Source organism: Myxocyprinus asiaticus, chromosome 10, assembly GCF_019703515.2.
Source record: "Myxocyprinus asiaticus isolate MX2 ecotype Aquarium Trade chromosome 10, UBuf_Myxa_2, whole genome shotgun sequence".
Classification (NCBI taxonomy): Eukaryota; Metazoa; Chordata; class Actinopteri; order Cypriniformes; family Catostomidae; genus Myxocyprinus; species Myxocyprinus asiaticus.
In genome coordinates, this window is record NC_059353.1 from 15,404,724 (window position 1) to 15,430,206 (window position 25,483).

General features: G+C 39.1%; 1 protein-coding gene across 1 annotated transcript in view; it reads left to right on the forward strand.

Annotated features, from left to right (window-relative positions):
* The window catches only part of LOC127447162 (partitioning defective 3 homolog B-like), a 502,153-nt gene that overhangs the window by 153,624 nt on the left and 323,046 nt on the right, over positions 1 to 25,483 (forward strand). Inside the window, exon 5 of the mRNA XM_051708779.1 lies at positions 7,345 to 7,424. Within this exon, the coding sequence (XP_051564739.1) occupies positions 7,345 to 7,424 (80 nt within the window). The remainder of the gene's footprint in view (positions 1 to 7,344; positions 7,425 to 25,483) is intronic.

A 25,483-nucleotide genomic window follows, 5' to 3' on the forward strand; every position in this document is an offset into this window, starting at 1 on the left:
GTAATTGACTGAATGGAGAGGAGTCTCACACTGACTGTCTCTCTTAACAGCTGGGGGTCTGGAAGGGCCAGGCAGAGAACTGTCTGCTTATTGTCTCTTGTAGGGAGAGCAAGGCTGAGGGGCAGCCCTGGAGGGCATTTAGCCCTGAGGAGACTGTGCTTAAGTTGGAAGTAGAGAGTGAGTGAACAGCTGGGAGTTTTGGGTTCCAAGGGTTTGAAAGGATGTTCAGGTTTGAATGAAAACCAAGAGATGGACACACTGCTTACCCCCTGCTGGACTAGGGAAAGGCAAACATCACTATTACCATATTTGCCGGAATTTAAGTTGCGTGTTTTTCATAATCGGAAAGATCCTGCGACTTACTGTATAGTCCGAAATGACTTATTTACATAATTGATATGTAATTGATGTCAGCCAGTCAAACAAACTGCACTCAAAACAAGTATGCTTTCACACAAACAGATGAAAACATCAGTCAGTCATAGAGATGGTAGAAGTTTTTCTAATACAGCAAGTTTAAATATTATGTCTATCGTAACATTATTGTTCTAAAAAACTATAGACTGCTGTCAAATGCAACTCCTAACATGTCCAAAAAATGACGTTTCATCACACTCGTAGTAAAAACATTCAGTCAGTGAACCGGATTATTAGTACATAAAGAAATAAAATAAAATAAAATAACAATAGACAGACAGTTGCTAACGTTAATGAATGAATAGAATAGAACAGGCATAATGTTTAAAGACTTTAAGCCATTTATATGCATACAGCATAGAGTTGCATTTGCTTATTTGTCACATTATTTTCATGAAACATAAGCAGAATATGAAAAAAACTGTTCCACACGATTATTTAAAGCAAATGCTCCCGATTAAAACAAGGTCAAATACTGTGCGATACAATGCGTAGGACCTGGAGTAATCTTCACGGAGCACATTTTGACATTGAGCAGCTGAAGGGGAGTTGGGTGGCTGCTCCCGGGTCCTAGTGCCTGCCATATTACAGTTGTACAGTTTTTATTCACTTTGGTACTGTTTTCACACGCAAGTGGTTAATTTTCAAAACTCTAAGTACAAAGCACCAAACTGATCACACTTGTAACAAAGCTAGTTGTTCTTTCAAAACCTCCTAACATGCTTTCATCAGGGTTGTACATGTTTCCTTTCAGATAATCTCTGGCTAGGTTTACATATATCAGAGTATAAGGAATAATTAGATTAAGATGTTTACATGATTTGTGCCTACCACTTCAATCCTGTTTACATGCTACTTGCCATTACTCTGATTATTTGCTGAGAAATGTAATGTTTTATTGCTTTTTTATAAATGAATATTTATTACAAAAAACATGTTGCAAATATGTCTCTTTAAATAGAGTTTGGCATAGGGAAAATTAGTCAGTCAGTTTGTGAGTCTTTTTGAACAATTTATTAAAAGAACCACTTCATAAGAGTCATTTTTGACTACACTGGATGTGCTGTCTGTTTTGATTCACTGAAAAGAATCTGTTCATAAGAGTCATTTGTTTGTCAGACTACAATGGTTGCTCTGTCTGTTTTGATTCACTAAAAAGAATCGGTTCTTAAGAGTCATTTTTGTGTGAATTGGAATACACCCGATGGATGTTGTTGTGTTTCGCCCGCGAGCACAAACACATTTCAAAGACGTGTTTCCTTCCCATTGTTTTGCGGCATATGGTCTTTTTATCTCTCCAACATTCAATTCAGACTGCAAATGGACATTCACAACTCTGAAAAATATGTTTTCTTTTGCCATGGGGCTGTAGATGGGGGAGCACAAATGCTGGAAAACGGTGCATGGAACTGCTTCATCTTTTTCACAATGTTTTTGAACCTGTGCTTGAGTAGAACATAATCTGTCTGCAGCACTGGCACAGGCGCACTTTGGTCAGAGTGGAAGAAATGTGATTAAAGTGTTTACATGCCAGAATAAAGCGATTAAAAGAAGAGTACTCCACATATCTTACTCCGATTATCATTACTCTGATTATCATTGCTATGATTATTATCATAATGCAATATTCTGTTTACATGACCTATAGTTTAATCGCAGAATTGCCTTAATCACATTATAATCACATTTTGATGGTGCATGTAAACGTAGCCACTGTCAGAAAACATGATTATTGTGATGTGTAATGAGAACATTTGGTTTAATCAACCAAACACAACAGAATGATGATCTTTCAGTTTAGTAATTTTATCAGTCTGTTCATTCTGTAGCAAACAATGCAAGATACATGTTACAGATTAATCATAAAGATGTTGAACATGTTTTACAGTACTGTAAAGTCATTATGAATGAATGGACAGTTTACCATTTCAGATTGGGGTGAGTAATTACATTTACTGTACTTTTAGTCATTTAGCAGACACTTTTATAGTAACCAAAGTGACTTACAAATGAGAGAGACTCACAGATTTGTCACAGTCTTGTAATTTGCTTTACATTAGTTAGGCCTTTGTTTACTAAATCACATAGTTGACATTGGGACATTGGGATGACCCAGATGTCATTGGGCTTAACAGTTCCTGCCCTCTTCCTCCCCCTGATGCCCACCTCTGTGACCTCTGTGACCTCTCTGACTGGCCTCCAGTATACAAATTCTTTGTTTGGTTCCTCTTCCTTGCAGTCTATCCTGCTCTATGTTTATAAATTGCAAATTCTCATACACTCTGAATTTATACTGTATGTTACATACTGTAAATAGTAGGATATAAATGATCAATATTGTAACAAATTCATTATGCTTGGTTATGCTCTTCTGAACATGTGATTTATTGTAGATGTTGATATTTTACAAACACATAAATTAGTTAAACAAGTTGAAAATCTATAGATATACCAAATTATTAATTTATTAATCGTTGAGATCAGTTGGATGAAATTATACTTAAATGTATTCAAATAAATGAGAAGAGATGTAAATAAAAAAGTTTAATAGTAATAGCATTATGACAGGCAGTTACTAGATATTAGTACTAATGGTGCGTTCACATACAACGCGAAGAAAATTTTCACCTCGCATTGCTCGCTCGAGTTTGACCGCTGGATTATAAATTTGTGTTTAAACTTACGTTCGCGCAAGTAATGCGAACCCGCGAGTATTCCCCCTACTCTTCCAGAAAAGGACAGGAGGAGGGGCTTCTACGACAACTTATCTTTCCGCCATCAACCATGGCCAATATCACAACGGTTGCTGCTGTGTATCTGTTGTTGAAGTACGTCGGAAAACCTAACACCATCGTGTTTGGGTGCATGATATCATCCGGAGGCGCATACAGCTCGGTGAATTTCACCGCCTTCTCCAGGAATTGCGTCTGGATGACTGCCGCTTCGTCCAGTCTCTGTACTTGTATGACGTTGTGTCATATAATTCCAGGTGCCCACACACCGCTACACCAATTTTTTCATCCATTTTTCCAGATTTTTTCTGCTACTAATTCAGTACGTCAGTGACATCCGGACAATCTCAATGCTGATAGGCTTTTGCGACAACACGTCATGCAAATTTCTCGCTCGAGTTGAAAAATTTTGTGTTCGAGTCGCGTCATTCACGCTGCCCGGCGTGAATTTGCATCTATTCGCATCTTTGCATTGACTTTGTATGTAATCGCGGCACGCAAAACGCTCACTTCGAGTTGTATGTGAATGCACCATAAGAGTTTTGTAAATGTACCACTTGTGAAAATAGTTCCAAAGCGGAAAAAAAAAACCTTTAAAAACCTCTTTTGGTATGACTTATACAAAAATGCAACTCACCTATGTTTTTTCTCTCAACAACACGATGTTGACCAGGTGCCACTTATATTCAATTGCGACTTTATTTCTGGAAAATACTGTATATTCAATAACATTGCTTAAAAAAATAGTAGCCCACAACCACCATTTTCAAAAGTGGCATCATCTTTGGTAATGATAGGCAGCCACAATGACAACAACAGCAGCTATTACCACTGCAGATAATTAGAGTTAGGGATTTGAATGAACCCATAACCCTAAGTATTAAACTTCGGTGGGTTACTTTTCCCACACTGTTTACACTACAGACATGAATGTTGCATCAAATGATACGGCGTGTAGAGGAGAAATGTGCTGCTAATTTTCTGATCAATCGGGCAAAAAAAAAAAAAAAAAAAAATTATAAAATAAAATAAAATCTTTTTGCATTGAAGGAAAGATCAACAGCCGACTGTAAGAAACCCCTTGAATGGATAATTCACCCAAAAATGAAAATTCTTTCATCATTTACTCACTCTTATGCCATATAAGATCTGTATGACTTTCTTTCTTCTGCAGAACACAAACAAAGATTTTTAGAAGAATATCTCAGCTCTGTAGGTCCATACAATGCAAGTGAATGGTGATCAGCCCTTTGAAGCTCCAAAAGGCAGATAAAGTCTTCATAAAAGTAATCCATCAGACACCAGTGGTTTAATCAATGTCTTCTGAAGCAATCCAGTTGGTTTTGAGTGAGAACAGACCGAAATGTAAAATGTTTCACTGTTCATCTCGTCAGCAGTCTCCTTAGCGATCATGATTTTAAGCTCGGTACACTTCATAGTGCTTGATGCATGTGCAAAGCACTAGATGGTGCAATAAAAAGTGTAATTGAGCTTGAAATCATTGTGCCTAGAGACTGCAATGGCAAGACGTACAGTGAAAAAGGAGTTATATTTTGGTCTGTTCTGACCCAAAAACCAACTGGACTGCTTCAACATTTATTAAACCACTGGATTCGTATGGATTACTTTTATGCTGACTTTATCTCCTTTTTGGAGTTTCAAAGGTCTGATCACCATTCACTTGCTTTGTATGGACCTACAGAGATTGCATATTCTTCTAAAGATCTTTGTTTGTGTTCTGCTAAAGAATGAAAGTCATACACATCTGGAATGGCATGAGGGTGAGTAAATGATGAGACAATTTTCATTTTTGGGTGAACTATCCCTTTAAGTTAAGAAAACCCTTAGGCCACATCCACACTAATATGTTTTCATTTGAAAGCACATCTTTTTCTCTACGTTTTGGCCTTCCATCCACACTGAGAATGTGTAATAATCTAGCAAAAACTGAGCTTTTCAAAAATGCTCTCCCAAATGGAGATATTTGAAAACGATGATATATTTGTTGTCATGTGATGCATTCATGTGATCCATTAAACCCAAAACATTCAAGATGGAGGCCTATTTGCTAGTGCTGTTGTGCTTGCTACTCACTTTGATAACATTGTTAAAGATAAATGTTACTTTGAACAACCGTCACATTGCTTTCATTCAAAGGCGATGGGAAGTTTACTCGGAATTGTTGTCTGGTGACAGAACACAAAGACAATTGTGTTCAGACTGTACATGGAACGGCAGTTTTTCAGATGCGCAGTTAGGGGATTGATGAGTTTTCATATGTTTCAGTGTGGACAAGAAATTTGGGAAAATGCTTGAAAACAGCATTTTGGATGGTGAGCATTATGAAAACACAGTTTTCAAATGTTTTTTAATGTGGACGTAGCATTAGTGACAATATCCTTACAGTTATAACTTACAATTTTCTTGAATTGAGGGGTTTCTTGCAACTGAACCCAGAGTCAGTTCTAGCAATCAGAATATCATAGAGACTTGGGGGTGGGCTCTTTTGACTTGGGCCAATAATCGTAAACCTAGCAACCCTGTAGCAACTCCCTGGCAACCATTAACAGCTCTTTAGCATTGTGGCACTGAGGTGTGCACGGGCAAGTGACACTCCAATTTTTATGTACAAATCTGTTTTATCTCAGTAAGTGATACATATCCACATCTTATGTAAATAATTAATATATAACATACATTTTGAGGTTTTATTTTTACACATTCAGTTAGAATATCACCCAGAGAACCATGAGGGGTCTTTTCCACTGAGAGCTGTGGTCCACATGCATGGTTAGAGGTGTTTTAAACTATTGATGGAAGGCAACAGGTCTAAAATTGAATGCAGCATGCTTGAGCGAGGCAGCCGACTGGAATTTACAAGGTGTCATGTCAGAGCCTCTGACACAGAGACAGCCCATGTTTACTATGCTGAAAAAGAACAAAATATTCCCTTAAAACCTCTTGAAACGCTGTCAGATTTTTTTTATACTTCCTCAATCTCATTGGGTGCTTGATGTGCCCCTGCTCCAGTGAAGTGTGAATAAGTGAGATGTAAACTGTGTTTAACTCCAGGTTCAGAGTCAGCTGCTGCTGCTGAGCTGGAGGAATGAGACTGATAACAAGACAACAAATGCACACATCCAGTCATGAAACAGAGTGTGCTGGGCTTAAGAAGAGACGGTTGTTGAAGACAACATGAAACAGCATTCACAACTAGAGATGCACAATATATCTGCGGCCGATATATTATCGGCCGATAACCAGGAAAATCTAAATATTGTTAACGTACTGATAATAGAATTACTGCAGATATTTTCGTTGATAATTTGTTAGTTTGTTTTCATGCGGTTACTTGCATCACAGCATTGTGATTAAAACGAGTCCAAACAGATGCGTGCATTTCTCTAAGTGTGATTTTTTTTTTTTTACAAACAGCCATGTTTTCAAGTAGCAAATTGTTTTATATAACCTAACAGTTTTTTTTTTTTTTTTCACGAAGTGAACAAGAAGAATTACATTTCATTACCAATTTAAAGGAATAGTTCATCCAAAAATCATAATTCTCTCATCATTTACTCAACTTTAGTTCTGCTGAACACAAACAAAAATATTTAGATGGAGATATGTGGTATATTTGTCCATTCAATGCAAGTCAATGGGGTCCAACACTTTCAAGCTCCAAAAAGAACATAAAGGCATCATAAAGATAACCTATACAACTTGAGAGGTTTAATCCATGTCTTGTGAAGCAATACGATCAGTTTTGGGTGAGGAACAGAATAAAATGTAACTCCTTTTTCACTATAAATCTTGACATCTGCAGTTTCCTAGGCACGATCATGATTTGAAGCTTGATTTCACTTTCTTCATGCTTGACAGATGTACAGCATGTGTGCCTACTGACTTGCATGGGGGGGGGATGACCTCCATTAAAATATTTTCATTTGTGTTTTGCAGAAGAAAGTAAGTGTAAAGTATAAAGGTGAGTAAATGATGAGAGAATTATAATTTTGGGGGAATTATTCCTTTAACACAACTTCAGCACAAAAACAGCAATGTTGAACTGCATATATTTTTTGTCTAAAATATTTTAGTATGTAAAATATGTAATGAGGAGACAAAATGAACATTTTAAGTGTAGTTGCCTTTGTAGTTTTCTTTCTCCCTATGGTCACTGTTTGTGTTTGTTTTTCAGGTACTCCTCTGTTGGTACGGAGTAGTAGTGATTCAGCCCTTGCATCCCCTCAGACTGATGATCTGAATGGCAGACACATGGTAAAACCACACTGACACATTCTCAAAGCTCTTTGAGAGTGCTGATCTCAGATCAGTTTCTTCCTGTTCATGTCATCACATAATTGTCAACATGTCATCCTGTTCATGTCATCAAATGATTATACTGTATGTATCACCATTATTTCTAATGTTCAATCAATGTGTTCCACTTAAGTTGTTATAACCTTACTGATCCTGCTGAAAAAAGTGCTCTCACCAACTAAACAAAACAAAGGTTGAGGTGGTGACCAGCTTACATGACCATTAAAAAGCACCTTATTGCTTCTTACTGACCTCATACTGTAAGGTATGTTTTGGGCACTTTCATTCTGCATTTTGCTGGTCATCCATCATGGTGACATGAAGCTTATTTACCTGCAATAACCAGCTTAACCAGTTTGTTCCAGTAACAGACCAGCATTGCAAGACTGAGATCTGCATCATGTAAGCTTCTCCAAATTGAAAAGTGTTTTTTTTTCAACATGGTGTATATGAAATGCTAATTAATGCGGAATTGCAAAAAATAATGACTGATTTCAAAGATGTTTCCCAAACACTCCCCCTGTCTTCCATTGGTCGGACACAGATGATCCCGCCCCAAACTCACATCACTGATTGAGCCAAATTTGACATTTTGGGTCACCCAAAGAATGAGCAATGCTTTTATATTGCCACAGATTTACAATGTTTGCACTTTTCAGGGAAATCAATCTACATACGGCTTACTTATTATGTGTTTCTGCACAAAAAGATAGTATTTTAACATTGAAGAAAAGACAAACATCACCTTTAACATAATATTCAGCTAAAAACATATATATATTTTTTTTTTGGGTCTTTATTTTTTTTTATAGGACAGTAGAGTATGACAGGAAAGTAGGGTTGAGAGAGAGAGGGGTGGGGGGAGTTGGATCAGGATATTACCCAGGTCAGACTCGAACCTGGATCCCCATGAGCAAACAGCACTTTTATTTCCTTAGCACCGCAGCACAGCCCACTGCACCACGGCTTGGACACACACACCAAAAAAAAAAAAAAACATACTTAATACATTCTCACTTCACTGTATCATATTCATTGTAAGGAAGGTTGTTTTTGTAACTGGTTATATTGCAGAAGGTCTTTGTCTCAAGGTTTCCATTAAGTCATCCACACTGTAACCAACACTGAGACATTGATCCACTATTTTGTGTTCTTTCATAACCGACCTTTCTCTTTTGTTGCATTTTCTTGTGTTTTTTTCCCTCTTCTCCATCAATAAAATGAACATCTAGAATAGCCACAATGTTCTGATGAAATTGTATATGAACAGAGCTGTATCGCTACAGTGGGTTGAATGCATTTAGAGCTTTGTCGAGTTAGTGAAGTATACCCATTTGTTTCTCTCTCCCCCCTGGTCTGCTTAATGGACTGTCTCACTCTCCCCCCACCTTGCTTAATGGACTGGCTCAGAATAGATGGATTTTTTTTATGATTACCACTCTGCTCATTCGGGGCCTTTTTTGAAGCAGCGTAAATGGCTTTAATGTACTTCACCTCTCTTTCTTTCTCTCTTCTCTGGCTGTCCTTTTTCTCACTCTGAATTTCTTAATTTTTTTTTCTTGTTGCTTTATTCTGTTCCCTTTTCATTTTTCCTCTTTGTCTGACCACATGTTTACTCATCAGCTGTATGTGGGATTTTTGTGTATATATGTGGGTTAGATCTTGAAAGTTCTGCTCTTTGGCTTTGCCATATAAATCCTCTCTTGTGCACCTTAGTCTGCTTTAAAGGAATAGTTCACACAAAATAAACATTATTTCATCATTTACTCACCCTCATGATGTGTATGACTTTCTTTTTTCTGCTGAACACAAACACAGATTTTTAGAAGAATATTTCAGCTCTGAAGATCCATACAATGCAAGTGAATGGGTGCCAACATTTTGAAGCTCCAAAAAGCACATAAAGGCAGCATAAACGTAATCCATAAGACTCCAGTTGTTAAATCCATGTTTTCAGAAGTGATATGATAGGTGTGGGTGAGAAAAAGGTCAATGTTTAAGTCCTTTTTTACTATCAATCTCCACTTTTACTTTCACATTTCTTTTGTTTTTGGGGATTTGCATTCTTAATGCATATCGCCACCTGGTCAAGGAGGAGAATTTATAGTAAAAAAACAACTTGAATATTGATCTGTTTCTCACCCACACCCATCATAATTGCTTCTTAAGGCATGGATTTATCCACTGGAATCTTATGGATTACTTTTATTCTGCCTTTATATGCTTGTGTTTTGGAACTTTTGATACCCATTCACTTGCATTGTGAGGACCTACAGAGCTGAGGTATTCTTTTAAAAATCCTGTCCTCGGTCCACTTTCTGGCAAAAAAGACAAAAAAATAAAAATAGATAAATAACATTAACAATATAGCATGACCCAAAAGCTTGCATCTTATTGGTCAGTGAGGATATTTGCTGAGCATACTAAGAAAAACGTGAAATATAAAGCTTTCTACAATTTTTACTCTCAATCTGAAGGGGTCCATAAGAATTCATTGTTTTTTTAACAACGTGTAGTAATGAAAATACATGCTCTGTTTGAATAGGCCTTAACATGTAGCAGTGGCTGAGTGATTAATGCAAGTGGCAGATGACACGCTGGTAATTAATTAGTGTTTTCTCTCTATTACACTTTTCTGAGTGCTTCTAGGTCTTTGTATGATTGATGGGGGTTTGTGTGTTCTCCACGGCTGTTATAAACTGAGATCAGAGCAGAGGTATTCCTGCAGTATCAGGTGGCTTAGAGTGGTTCTGACATAATTTATGTGTCTGATGAGGGAGGGGAAATTTTCCTTTTGTCTGCACACCTTCAGACTTGCAGGAAACTCTTGTGTCTCCTCCGGCTTTTGCAGTACGACAGACAGCCACCTTCAATGCAAGCTGACAGATAAAGCTGCAGTACCAAGATTAATGAGCTTATCTTTTTTCTCCAGGGTCAGAAGACCTCAAGTGTCTTACACCCCCTGTTCCCTGCAGGGTTAAGGGAACTCCCTCTCTTTCCAGGTGACAAGAATGTGAAGCGGCCAACGGAACCCTGAGAGTATATGCCCCCACACAACTTTGTCAGCATTCCGGAATGTTCCACAAAAATTCCTAAATGGGGATGCTTCCTCCCTCTGCAACCTGACTTCTGTTCTTTGGCCCTTGGTTTCTGTCCTTAAGACCTTTGTTATCTTCTCTTTGTTGTTTTGTCTTCCTTAGATATTCATTACACATTAAGGCTTTTTTTGGCAGGTTTCCTATTTTTTTCCTGGGTGTCCTCACACCTGTGGCCATGCCCGTTTCCCTTTCCTGTTCCCTCTTCCCTCTCGCTTCCTTCATCGCTCCCCTCATCTCCTGTATGTCATTTAGCAGCCGGCTGGCTGACTCCTGTGTTTTCATTGTAGTTAAGCTTTATTTTGCTTTGGGGCTCACAGCACCTGGGGCACAGCAGAAATGGTGGTTTTCTGCTCTCTTTCACACACACACACACACACACACACACACACACTCACTCACAGACATATCTCGCTCAGTCTCATAGATACACACAAAGAAAGATAATAGGTTGTGCAATGGAATATGGAACCAGTATTTGGAGCAGATGGCGGGCTGCTTCATTTACACTCTTGCCTTGTTTGCTCTTGTTCTGATCTAAAGAGAGAGTAGACTTGTGTAGCCAGACTTTTGACTAATGGCTAATTTACCTGTGAATGCTTTGGGCCTGTGTTGAGGAGTCGTAGATTACATGAAGTCAGTTGCTCTTGTTTTTTTATGGCAAACATTTCTCTGTCTACTATTTGTGTTCCAGTGTATTTGTGTGTCAGTTTGTGATTAGTTTTATATGGCATCGTGAAATGGCCAGATATATTTGGAATTATGCAAATGTAAAAATAAGGTGAAACTGCTGTTTCACCTTAGCGCACAGTGGACTTCTGAGATGGTATGGGTTTGTTTGGAGCTCACATACAACCCAACATTCTTGCGAACTGCTCTGAGACCCCTGAATCAAGCAAAAGGGAACTAAGTCAGTTGGACATGTCTGTTTTTGTGAACACTTCATTAGAACGCAAGCAGCATGAATGTGTCAATGGAGATTTGAGAAGCTTTCATTCACACCCGCAACACCTCATCAGCCCAGAACATTCTCTTCAGCTGGTCGTCAGATGAGGCCCATTTTCTTTTACATCACGTGAATGGCTGTGTACAAGTGTGCCGTTTACATGGGAAGTGATGGCACCAGGATGCATTGTGGGAAGACGACAAGCCGGTTGAGGGAGTGTGATGCTACGGGCAATGTTCTACTGGAAACCCTGGGTCCGGCCATTCATGTGTCCGTCAATTCGACACATGCCACCTACCTAACATTGTTGTAGACCAGGTACACCCCTTCATGGCAATGGTATTCCCTGATGGCAGTGGCCTCTTTCAGCAGTATAATGCGCCACTGCACACATTGTTCAGGGATGGTTTGAGGAACAAGATGAAGAGTTCAAGGTGTTGCCCTGGCCTCCAAATTCTCCAGATCTTAATCCCACTGAGCATCTGTGGGATGTGCTGGACCAACAAGTCCGATCCAAATCAGGTCCACCTCGAAACTTACAGAACTTGAAGGATCTGCTGCTAATGTCTTGGTGCCAGATACCACAGGACACCTTCAGGGGTCTTGTAGAGTCCATGCCTCGGTGATCGGCACTGTTTTGGCAGCACGCGGAACACCAACATAATATTAGGCAGGTGGTCATAATGTTTTGGCTCATCAGTGTACGTTACAGCCTACATTATGGCCCTTCAGTGTCTTGTTACCCTGCAAGCCATGATGCAGTCATGAGCTAACAAGAGATTTTTGTTGTTCTTGGCCAATACCTTTAACAAACACCTAAACAGGTAGTTAAAAGTATAGTTCTTCCAAAAAAATGACTTTTCTGTCATCATTACTCACCCTCAAGCCTATATGATTTTCTCTCTTCCATGGAACACAAAAGATGTTTGGCAGTATGTTAGTCTGTCACCATTGCATTTTTTTTTTTTCTATACAATGAAAGTGAATGATTACTGAAACTAACATTCTGCCTAATGTCTCCTTTTGAGTTACAATGTAGAAAGAAAGTCATAGAGGTTTGCAACATGAATTCTCATCTTTGGGTGAACCATCCCTTTAAGCAACCTTTTAAGCAACTTTGGGTTAACAATCCCTTAGTAAGAGTACAAGTCAATACCTAGCACTTACATTAAAAATGGCCAAATGTGTGCAATACCAGCAATCCCGTGCCGAATTTCAGGCACTGTCCACCTGCTTAGACAGGAAGAGACAGTCTGACCGACATGCAAACTGGCCAACCACAGTTTTAGTTTTTTTATGGTGACAGGGTTAACTAAAATGTATTATACCTCAATAATAAGCTGGTGTAGAAATAAATCATTAAAAACTGTTTGCTCTAAAACTGGGAGTTGCATACAGCATGGCAGTCAGATTAGAGTTTGTTAGTTTGAGAAAATGCTCTCCAGTTTTGTTTGCAATATGCATTAGGTGATCATCGAGAGGACTGTAGGCATTCTGTGGGTCTGCTGTCTAAGACTAGGGAGAGGAAAATCTGGAAATAGTGATTGGATAGAGGAGTTGGTAAGAAATGAGGGTAACTAGCAGCTAAAAAAAAAAGATCGAAAGGGTGAGGAAATATAGCTTTGTAACTTATTTCTGTCCTTTAGGGTTCTGTGAGTCCATATCACAACCTGTTGTTTGAAACTCTTTCATGTGGTTTGATAAGGCCCAGCCAAGGCTAATATCAAACCATTATTTGCAACGATTTTGCAGGAAAATCTGAAGAATTCTGTGAATTTTAACAGTAAAATGTGTTAAAATGAACTGGGTGTACTGTAGTCTCAGTGGTTGCTGAAAGCATTATTAAATCAGCTAAAATATTTAATCATATTTAATAAACAAGCAAGGGGCAGGGGATATTTGGTTTTCTGCATATTCTGTGTGCACTGATTCTGTATGGGCCTTCCTGCACATTATCTAAATTTACTTTGAAAATCATACTTTTCAATTTAAAATCAGAACTCTAGAGGATGGAGATAGCAGATAAGCTTTTGTAACCTTGGAAACCATTGCTTGCGTATAACATCTCTACAGGTATTAGTCATGAGAGACTGAAATTCCAGAGAGATATATTTGTCCTGCATGTCCCAGTCTATTTTTATGCCTTCTGAATGTTTATGTCCCTTAAGAACCAATTAGTATGTTGATTTGTTTTTATCTGTGCTGGTTGTTATGATGGTGGTCCGAGCAGGAACCCAGGGACTTCACCCTGCTGTCCCACCGGCCACCTCCGGGCTTCAGAGGGGGTCAGCTGGCAGCACACCTCTGTTCTCTGGGATTATAGTGTTCTCTTGTTGGTGTTTGTGTCACTCATGGCATGGAGGATGTCTAGTGCTCTCACTGGCCAAGACACACATACCATAATTAATGAGCTCGTTAACTATGTATGTGGACTAATAGTTCATGACGTTTCTGCATATGTAAGAGCTTATTACTGGTCAACAACTGTAAACTTACCCACTATCAAAAATGCTGTCAGCAGGTTTTTTGGAATATTATTCTTAACCATTTAAACACATTCCAAAATCCTGCTCTCAAAAGACATTTCAAACATTGTTTGCTACCTGTTAGGCCATGGCTCCATCAAAGTGCTTTTTTTGTATTGCAACACGCCAGGCCATCTCACTATACCAGATAATTACAGTTTTTTCCACACCTGTATTAAGCAGGACTTGAAGTAGAGGTTCAGCTGTTGCTGTACAGTCTAGAATATCAGTAATGCTGGGTGACTGGCAGTGTGAAACCCTTCACATCTCGACTGTTTTTATTTGGGTAAACTTGGACGGGGATATATGGCTGTATTAGTTTCAGGTTAATCTGAGCCATGTAATTTAATGTGTGATGTCACTGCAACGGTAGTTATGGACTGCAGGTTGCATTTTGAACTCAGCTCACTCAGAAATATTTCAACAACTTGTGATTGCATATCAGATGAATTCTATATCAATGCTGCAAGTTGCGTTGTTCATCGCCAATCGTAAAAAGCTAAACTCTGCTTCTCCTTTTACCTAGCAACACATCTTAAAAGGTCATAAAATGGAGAATGAAATTCTCCTTGCTATTTAGATTTACATTTCAGAACTCAAAACTTTCTCCCCAGTCTAAAAAGAGCATTTATTGTTGCCACCCTGCTGAAATGTCTTGTTTTGAAATCTCTGTGTTAATGATGTCACAACACATTGCTCATTTGTATTTACACATCCCACAACATGCGTCATCGCACCCTTGGCCCCGCCCACTGGTGCGCATTTCAAGTCCAGACGGCAGGCCTTGTGTAACACCATAGGGGACCCATCTGGACTATTTTGAATTATTTTGTATATAAACATGAACTACATACACTCTTTGACCGCTGTCACGTATTTCGCCGCTTTCAAAAGATGCGGTGTCAAGTTACAACTCTTTAAGGGAGAAACAATTCTCTCATTCTGCTGCTGCCTCTTGTTTATTTGAGCACAAACGCATCATGGACACATTTGTTCGCCCATCTGTGCTATTTTTAATTATTGTTGTATGTAAAAATAGGATGTCTTTGATGATGGATGTCTTCGACCGTTTCTGTGTTTTTTTGCCGATGTGCGCCTCATTGAGCCTTCAGTATGTATGTGCGTAATTTCACTGTTCTTTGGGCTATGTATGTGCGTTTATTTCGGCTCATGTCAGCATGGATTGCTTGTGAACAGACAATATACGATTCAAGCTTTGTAAAGGAGCTGTTATTGAAGAATGGGGCAGTTAAAAACACTTCAAAAACTTAAGTAAACTGTTTCATTCATGAATATTTCAAATGTCATGACTGATAGTTTATGGTGCTGAGTGTTAACAGTTGTGCTTGAGATGAACAGTTTAATATATTCAGATGCAATGTGTTGGATGTGCATTATGTGTAAACCCTGCAATTTCATAAGATATTGTTTTTCATTAAAGATTAAGAGGCAAACCATAAAAAAACAAAAACAAAAAAAAACCCAATGTGGATGAATAAATCGTTTATAATAAAAACAGCAACATCCAATAAGAAAATAAGAATTGTCCATTTTGAATTCATGGTGACTTTAATAACGTACGATTTGGTGCATAATGCGGGAACAAGCCCAAAACACACAAGGGATGTCATTATTATAAAATTATGGAGACTTAGCTAAGTTACAATTACAATTTCAAAATATGCATTGAGTTGATGTATAAAAATATGGATTAATATTGTCAGTGATAAAAGATTTAAATATAGCATATCCCTGTGTAATTGTTTTTATTTCACCTCTTGAGGCCGCTGTTAAACTGTAGATTTAAGCTGTAACTGTAGAATCCTCTAGTGTTGGCCACTGAGGAAAATTGAGTAATAATAATAACCAAAAAAAACAAACAATTGGCGTATATTTTTGCTGATAACTGATTCCAAAAAGCAACTATCAGCACCGATTAATCGTATTGCCAATATCAGAATCAGAATCAGAATGAGCTTTATTGCCATGTATGCTTACACATACAAGGAATTTATCTTGGTGACAGGAGCTTCCAGTGCACAACTACCTACATCGGTCTACCTCTAGTATTTTACTTATTGCAACAAACATTTTGAATCTAATTGGCTACAATGGCTGTTTGGCTGAAATTATAGTTCCTCTAATTGTGATGTCATTGCCTGACTTCTGTCTGATGATACAGTGTCTCAGACTGCTGTGTGCAGTGTGAACTCTCACACACACTCCGCTCTCTCTCGTGCCGCTTTAAAATTACACTCAAAAAGGATACGTGATCTCAAATTAAAATGGCTCTGCATCTAATCCAACAGCCTCTTATTCACAAACCCCCAATTAACATCAATTTTCTGTCTCGCATTTTCCCTCTCTTACTTTCTCTGTCTTTTTCTCTCTCTCTTTTTAGCCCATTGGGTGTAATTAAACTGGCACTTTTCATTGATAAAGGCTTATGTACAGCTGGAGGAGAGATGTGTTTGTGTGAGAGAGAATTTGAACAAAGAAACCAGTCAAAGAAACATTAGAAACATGGCAGGAGACCATTACTAGAATTTCTCTCAGCGCAGTTTTGTCATTCCCAAATTAAGATGTTTTTGCCACAGTCAGTGGTAATCCAGAATAAATAGTAAGCAGTTTTTAGAGACTACTGAAGATGACACAATCTCTGTATTGTTCTGTGAAATTTAAAGGGAAATGCATCATGAATGAAAATATATGTATATTTTTCTAGTTTATTACCTTTATAAATAGGAGTTCAAAGTACTTTGCAATCGTCACATTATTGAGGTCACAACCTTGGACACATTTATTTATCAACACCATTTTAATTTTGGTTACATTTGTACCATAATGATTTTGATGCTGTGTTGGGTTGCCACTTGATGCCCAATCTAAAATATGTGTCCTAAAGCAAAACTAACTGAGAACCATTAATGTATATAATAGTTGATAATATGGACTTAATTTATGACTAATTAAATCAGCTATTGTTCCTTCTAATCTTTATAATCTCAATGAGAAGCTTTTATCACAGGGCCTAGTGGGTATTGTCATGTTAGTTAGTCTTTGTATTCAGTTAATAGTGATGTGCATTAATTGAATTCAGCAATAAGCTTTTGAGACATTGTTCACTCAGACACCTACACACAGAAGCAGTATTGCATGGCCATTGTGTTCAGTCTTAATAGGCCAACCTTATGAATAAATGTGATGGCTTCTATGTTATTAAGAGACAGGAAAGAAGAAATCCTCATTTATGTGACACTTCAGTCAAAATAGCCTATTGTAAACCACAGTTGCAGTTAAGAGGACGATATTGCTCAAAGCATATGTACTTAAATATAGCTGTGAGTGCCATTCATTTGTTTTGTTTGAGTATTATGTTGTTAGCTTTGCAACGTGCAATACTATATATTGAAGTCTACTGTGAGCATTACTCGGTTTTGACTCTTGCAATTTTCAGCTCTCAGTGTTTCAAACAAGTAATCATTTCAGTTTGGATCTATGGAGACAGCCCTGCTGAAAAAAAAAAAAAAAAAAAAATTCAAACAAGCTTGGCAAAGCTAGGGTTTTGGGCACATGTCAGTTGGTCTGACTGGGACTTTTTTTTTTTTCTCCAGGCAGCTCACAAAGACAGGCTTTGTGTCTCTTTGACCTACCATTCTTCTTCTTGGTCTTTCACCCACCTCTACCTCTTGTTCTCTGCTAGACCTGTCTGCTCTGTGTTTTCCCTCCCCTGGCTGCAGGTGCATGCGGCGTGTCAGTAATAAGCGAGTGTGTCTGAGAAATGACAGGGTTAGAACTCACTAATGCACTTAGAGCTGCGCCCAAACCACCAGAGACAGGCAGAGAAAGAGAGAGCCCACACCACTCTATACCTAATTGAGGTAATAGGACTGTGTAATTGTTCAGATTGTCACTTGCCCTTTTTGACAGAAGTAAGTGGTTGGAAAAGAGAGAAATGGCCATTGGGTATGCCCTCACATCCCACTGAGGAGCACAGGCAGATATTTTAAACTTTCAAGAAAAATACGCTTCCCTCTCCAAAGACAAAAGAAGTGCTGTAATAACCCACTTTAAAGGATCCAGAATTCCACACAGACTCTATTGGAGCATTCACATGGCATTATTTCAAGTGATTTTTAAGATGTAATTAGTTTGGACGTGACTTTTTTTCAGACAATTATTGCTCTCTTATTCTAGCATTTAGATGGTCATCTTTAACTAATGGAAGTTTAATCACCACAAAATATCCAGTACATTAACTCAGTCTGAAATTCACATTTTTGATTTCAGACTTTGAACTAGTATCTTTAAAACAAAATGGAGAGATTGCTGATCAGTTCCAACATACAGTTTCAATAACAGTTTCAGGTCTCGCTTATTACTTGGTGACTTACCAATTAAATAAAGCCCTGCTGTGAAAAATGGCAATACTGGTAACCACTGGCACAAAACGCTGAGGTCCAGTTGTGGTCTGAATAACTTATACACATGCTGAAGAAGCCGAGCTGCAATTGCATTATCTAGGTCTTTTTGTCTGGATTTGCAAAAATCATCTGGTACGATTTCAGTTGGACTTAAGTGATTGAAAAAGGCATTTGAAATAAAAAAAAATCTTATATATATATATATATATATATATATATATACAGTTGTGTGCAAAAGCTTGCATACCCTTGGAGAATTGGTAATATATGTATCATTTTTAAAGAAAACATGAGTGAACAGGCAAAACACATTTATTTTATTTCTTATGGGATTCATATTCAACTGTAGGTTATAACAGAATGGCACAATCATAAAACAAAACATGGCAACAAAGAAAAAAATGAAATGACTCCTGTTCAAAAGTCTGCATACCCTTAGTTCTTAATACTGTGTATTGCCCCCTTTAGCATCAATGTGCAATTAAAATCAGTGTGCATTCTTTTGTAATAGTTGTCTATGAGGCCCCAAATTCTTGCAGGTGGTATAGCTGCCCATTCGTCTTGGCAAAATGCCTCCAGGTCATGCAAAGTCTTTGGTCGTCTTGCATGAACCGCTCGTTTGAGATCCTCCCCAGTGTGGCTCGATGATATTAAGGTCAGGAGACTGTGATGGCCACTCCAGAACCTTCAACCCCCCCCCCCCCCACGCCCCACCCGACACAAACACACACTACTGTGGTCACTAATAACTTGAACATAAACAAAAAAAGAAAAAAGATATACATTCAAACAACATCAATAATACACATACCCAACTAAACTACAAATCCCTCTCAACAGCCCCTCCCCAAAAACCTTCCAAAAAAGCCAAATAACCCCCCACTTCCTGACAAACAAATCACATTTCCCCAGCCTTCTAAAAATCATCTCTGTATACTACTCCCAGTAATAGTACAGGACAGGTGGCGCAGCTGTAAATACCTAAAGAACTGAGATCTAGGAATCTTAAAATGTTGAACCAAAATTTCAAAACATCTCAGCACTCCACTCTCATATAGGTCATCGAGTGTAGTAACCCGCCTCACAATCCACTCTGACCAGCAGAAAGGGGACTTATTAATATGTTATTTAGGGTTCAGCCATATGCTTGAGGCAACATTTAAATAAATGTCTGAATTAAACACTCTGGACTCTTCTGTCCAAAACGCGTGCAAATGCGAGATAACGGGTGTGACTTAACTTCTCCGGTTAGTTTGATAGAAAGGCTTTGCAATGGTGAAATAGGGGCAAGGACTTCCTGTTCAATACAAAACCAGGGAGGGGTTCTCTTAGGTGGAAGCGACCAATGAGCCAAATATCTGAGACCGAATGCATAATAATAAAACAAAATCTTGGGTAGGCCTAGCCCACCTTTGTCAGTCAGCCTATGTAACTTGTTGAAATGTAATCTGGGACATTTACCATTCTAAATAAAGGACTTTGCTATGCTATCAAATTGCTTGAAATAAGAGAGGGGGAATTTACAGGGAGAGACTGTAGCAGGTATTTGAATTTTGGAATACAATTCATTTTAATAACATTAACCTTCCCAATCATAGATAAATGTAATGAAGACCACCTACTCTCATCACTCGAAAAACTTTTTATTAAAGGGTCAAAATTAACTCTAAATAAATCACACAAATTTGCTGGGAATAAAATGCCCAAATACTTAATGCCTGTTTGGGCCACTGGAAGGCGCCTGGTTGAAAAGCCGTTACTGGGCAGCACGCTGTCAGAGTCAAAGCTTTGGATTTGGACCAAATGACTCTGTAACATGTGAAATTAGAGAAGGAATTAATAATCCTGTGGAGGCAAGGCATAGATCTAATGGGGTCAGAGACGAATAATAAAATATCATCTGCGTAAAGCAAAAGCTTATGTGCCACACCTCCCGCCTTCACCCCTGGAAAATCATCCTCCTCTCTTATCGCGGCTGCTAATGGTTCCAGGGCAAGACAGAACAATAATGGGGAAAGAGGGCAACCCTGCTGGGTGCCCCTATCCAGAAAAAAATAATCTGAATTTAATCCATTTGTTTGTACCGCCGCTACCGGGTGTCTATAAAGTAACTTAATCCATTCAATAAAAGTATTTCCAAACCCGTACATTTCCAAAATCTTAAAAAGATAATCCATTCTACCATATCAAAGGCCTTTTCGGCATCAAGTGAGATGGCAGTGACCAGAGTCTGATCATTCGCCACTGACTACATTATATTGATGAAACGCCTAATGTTATCAGAAGAGCTGCAGCCCCGAATGAACACTACCTGATCTATATGTATAAGAGATGTCTCGATTATTTACTTAATCGGTTAGCCAAAATTTTTGACAAAATTTTAACGTCTAGCTGGATCAGGAAAATTGGATGGTAACTCTTACACTCGCTTTGATCTTTGTCCTTTTTAAGAATCAGACTGATCCGGCCTTGTGTCATGGTTGGCGGAAGCTTTCCATTCTTTTATGATTCTGTATAAACTTCTAACAAAAGTGGAGACAGTTCTGTAGCATAAGATCTAAACCTCGTCAAGCTCCTCCAAGGTTATCTCAGAATCAAGAGAATTTCAGTTTAGGGAGATCTAATGGTTCCAGAATATTTCTAATATCTTCATCAGTAGACGAAGACGTGGAACTCTAAAGATCAAGATAGAATTCTTTAAAAGCATTATTAATATCAATGGCCGAGGTAAATATTTCACCACTAGCAGTTTTCACTGAGGGAATGGCAGAAAAATACTCTCTCTGCTTTATATATCTAGCCAATAGCTTCCCTGCTTTATCCCCCAACTCAAAGTATGACCTGAACAGCCAAAACTCCACCTTCTGCGACAAAATAGTATTATATCTGTATTTCAGTCGGGTCAATTTTCTGAGGCCATCAGACGACATTTGGAGCTTCAGCTCTGCCTCAGCATTTTTTATATTCCCTTCCAACTCCATGAGTTCTCGTGCTTTGGATTTTTTGATGAATGAGGCATACTGTATGATCCGACCCCTAAGAACCACCTTAAGTGCCTCCCAAGCCATGCCCACAGAGGATACTGAGGACCAGTTGGTCTCCATATTAACATTGATTTCAGCCTTTAACATTTGTTGGAATTCAGGATTTTGCAAAAGAGATACATTAAAGAGCCAACTTTATGATTTATTTTTCTCCGTATGTGTCAACACCTCTAAACTCACCAGGGAGTGATCTGAGACTCAGATGTTTCCAATTGAGCAATCAACAACAGATGAAACGAGGGACTTAGATATATATATATAAAATATCTATTCTAGAATAAATCTTATGGACTGATGAAAAAATGTATAATCCCTACCAGATGGGTTCAAAAGTCTCCAAATTTCTATAAGACCAAGTTTTTTACACATCCTGTGAAGCGTCAATATAGCTCTAGGGGGCTTACACACTTTTGGTTCACAATGATCAAGGACTGAGTCCATCAATAGATTAAAGTCTCCTCCCAGTATTATATCATGAGGGGTGCCAGCAGCTTGCAACATCCCTTCAAGATCTATAAAAAAAAGCCCTGATCATCAGCGTTAGGTGTGTAAATATTAGCCAAAATAAGAAATTGCCCCTGAAATTCTGCTATAACAATAATGACTCTTCCTAATTTATCATTAAACTGTTTGAGACATTTTAATTATAGATGTTTACTTATCAGTGCTCCCCTGCTCTTACTTGAGCCAGCACTAAAGAAAACATGCCCACCCATATCCTCCCAAATTTTTCAGCTTCCTGTGGGGAAAGATGCGTTTCTTGAAGAAACACTATATCATATTTCTTTCATTTAAGAAAAGAAATAACCTTCATTCTTTTTATGGGGTGCCCCAACCCATTCACATTCTACATGAAGAGAGACAGTCCACTCATATTAACATTTGACATTTTGACATATTAGAAAAAATAGATTGTGTGTCAAAAAACAAAATTATAAAGACCACATTCCAACATTAGTGCAACAGTCAAACCCCGAACTTCCCCCCGAACCAAACAAACAGAAAAAAGAAAAAGGTGCGCATTAACCCGCACACGACAGCGCCAACCAGCGTCCATCCCTTTAAACTCAAACAGTCCATGTGTGCCACGGGAGCCCCCGCGACAACTTTGTCATCGGATTACTCAAGTCCGGTGCTTCTGTACAAATTTTGTGAGACAGAATTACATAACATATGAAAATCTATAAAACAAACTCCAACCAATAGGCAGAATAAACACAAAGAACATGTAGATTCATCCACATACTGTCCCGAAGGTGTGTTCCTCCCCAAAACAAACTCGAGCCTCTAGCAGAACTAGCACACACACACACACACACACACACACACACAAAAACACACAAAAACAAGAAAACAAAAACAAAAAAACATTCTGTTTCCTCGGACATTCAAACGAATGTTCACTGTTTTATGAGTGCAGCAGATGACCTAATCATTCCAATGTCCTGCAAAAAATATTCCACAAAACAAACTCCATCCAATAGGAGGCATAAGCACAAAGAACGTGCAGATTCAGCCACAACTGTCCCAAAGGAGTTTTATTCCTCAAAACAAACTCCAGCCGCTAGGTGGAACCAGCACAAAAATAAACAAAAAAGGTGCCCAGTTTCCTCGGACAGTCAAGTGAATGTTCAGTGAGTCAGGTCCACTTGGCAGCAAAGCGAGCGCCACACAATGACTTACTCATTCCATTGACTTAATGAAGGACAATGCTTGATGGGGACAAGTAAATACTTTGCGGCCATCCTTAGCATCTATTCTCAATCTGGCCAGGAACTTCAGTGTAAAAGCGACCCTTCGTTGATGCAAAAGTTTCTTGAAGGAGTGTTATTCCACAAAACAAACTCCAGCCGCTAGGTGAAACCAACACAAAAAGAAACAAAGAATGCACCCAGCTTCCTTGGACGGTCAAGTGAATGTTCAGTGAGTCAGGCTCACTTGCTGCAACGTGAGAATCACACCATGACCTAGTCATTCCATTGACTTCATGAAGGACAATGCTTGCTGTGGGCATGTAAATATTTTGCGGCCATCCTTGGATGAAGGCTTGAATCTGAGCACTGACATCCCATCAGCATGACACAGGTGTATGCAAAACAAACCAAAACACTTCTCTTTGTAATATAACAAAGTTTATTTATGCAGTAATATCAATTAATAATTAATACAATGCAGTCAATAAACTTCCGACTTACAACTACAAACTAAACAGTGATATGATTAGATATGAAAATCAAAATAATCCTATAACACATGAGGGTGTGTGTGTGTGTGTGTGTGTGTGTGTGTGTGTGTGTGTGTGTGTGTGTGTGTGTAAGGAGGGACGCGCACAAAACGGCGGACGTGACTCTCGTGGAGAGTATGTCACGCGAGACTTCCGGCCAGGGAATATGACCGCGAATGTGGGCGGAGAGAAACCAGTCAATGGTAGCTTAGGGACAAAGCTGAACTTTATCACGAAGCTATCTGCTAGCCAAAAATGTGTGCCAGAATGTTTGTGAGGGGTCGCGTGTGTGTGTGTGGTTAGTACAAGAGAGAGAGAGAGAAAATTAAGTAACGGCCCCAAAGCCGATTTCGCGATCGTGGGAGAGAAAGCAGCTGTGTTTATCACTCAGAGACGCGGTGGATGGCTCGTAAACAGTCCCGCGTTCTTTGATTCTTTAATAGATAAATTCAGTTTGCCGGTCTCACCCACGATGGTGAAAATGCACAACAGTCCAATTTGGTTGGACCACAATACAGCAAATCAAATTCATGATAATTAATACCCTGAGTATTAATAATGAGCGGACATGGCGGTCTGTAAACTGTACAAGCAAAAACCTTGAAACACACGAATAACACACTATAATATTCTATCTCTGCCCAGACGTAAACCTCTTACTTGAATCGCATGAGGATGCAGGTGAAATGTGTGTTCATCCGTCCTTTAACTCAGACTCGGTTCCTCGAGGCTTGGGTGATGACGGGAGGCCATTTCCTTGCTCTGTCGGCGGGCGGTACGGCTGCTGATTCTTGGCGGGCTGGCGGAGAAATCAGAAACATCGACTTGTTTGAAGATGGAAAAGAAATCTTTAATCTCTTCACTTCTGCAGGCAAACGGATGAAGATGCAGATTGCTCGGCGGTCTCCTTCGGATCCGTTAGAGTGTTCAGTTGAACACAGAGTAATCTCAACTCGTCCAGCGAGATGGAGATTGTATGGCCACAGTTTCAAGTCGGACGTTACTTCCTTGTGCCACGAGACTGCACCTGAGAGCAGCGATGAGCTGCGTCTATCCACGGCGAGCAAAGTTGCTGGAAGCAAATCCCGGAAGCATTTCAGAGGTATTTCTACTCCTGATGATGTCATGGTTGAGGGACGTTCTGTTGTGTACCTCATCCAATAGGAGTTGAGAGTTCGATCCTTTAGTGAGCAAGGCTTCATGGGATTTGTAGTCTGTTTTGGACTCCCTTTGTTTATTTTTGACGCGGTTTTTGTCAGTAAGATTTACGACTTGGTATGTGGGGGCTGAGTTAGGTTTTACGACTGTGTTAGGCCTGCCTTTGTCTTCAATCTGAATACATGAGGCCCAACAGGTTCTTCCAAGAAAGCCTTCCTTTGCTCCTCACCTTGCCAGAAATTTGGCCAGAATTGATTGGGGCCTGTCTCTCTCCGTGGATCTCCGAGCCGGGACCCTGTGAGATTTCCAGCTTATGGCCTGTTATGTCGAGCCGACTCGGGAAGAGCTTGTCTAGAAATTTCACCATATCTCGGACTTCTTAATTCTCAGGAATTCCAACAATTCGGACATTGTTTCACCGATTACAATTCTCAAGGTCTTCCAACTTTTCCCAGATGCGCTGCAAATCTGCCTGGGTCGCTAGCGGGTTAGCAGCTAATTCCCTCTCCGATGACTCCAGAAAATCGATCCATTTCTTGATGTCCCCTATTCTTGTAACCAACTCAGAGAATTTCATCTCCATGGCAGTGATCGATCGACA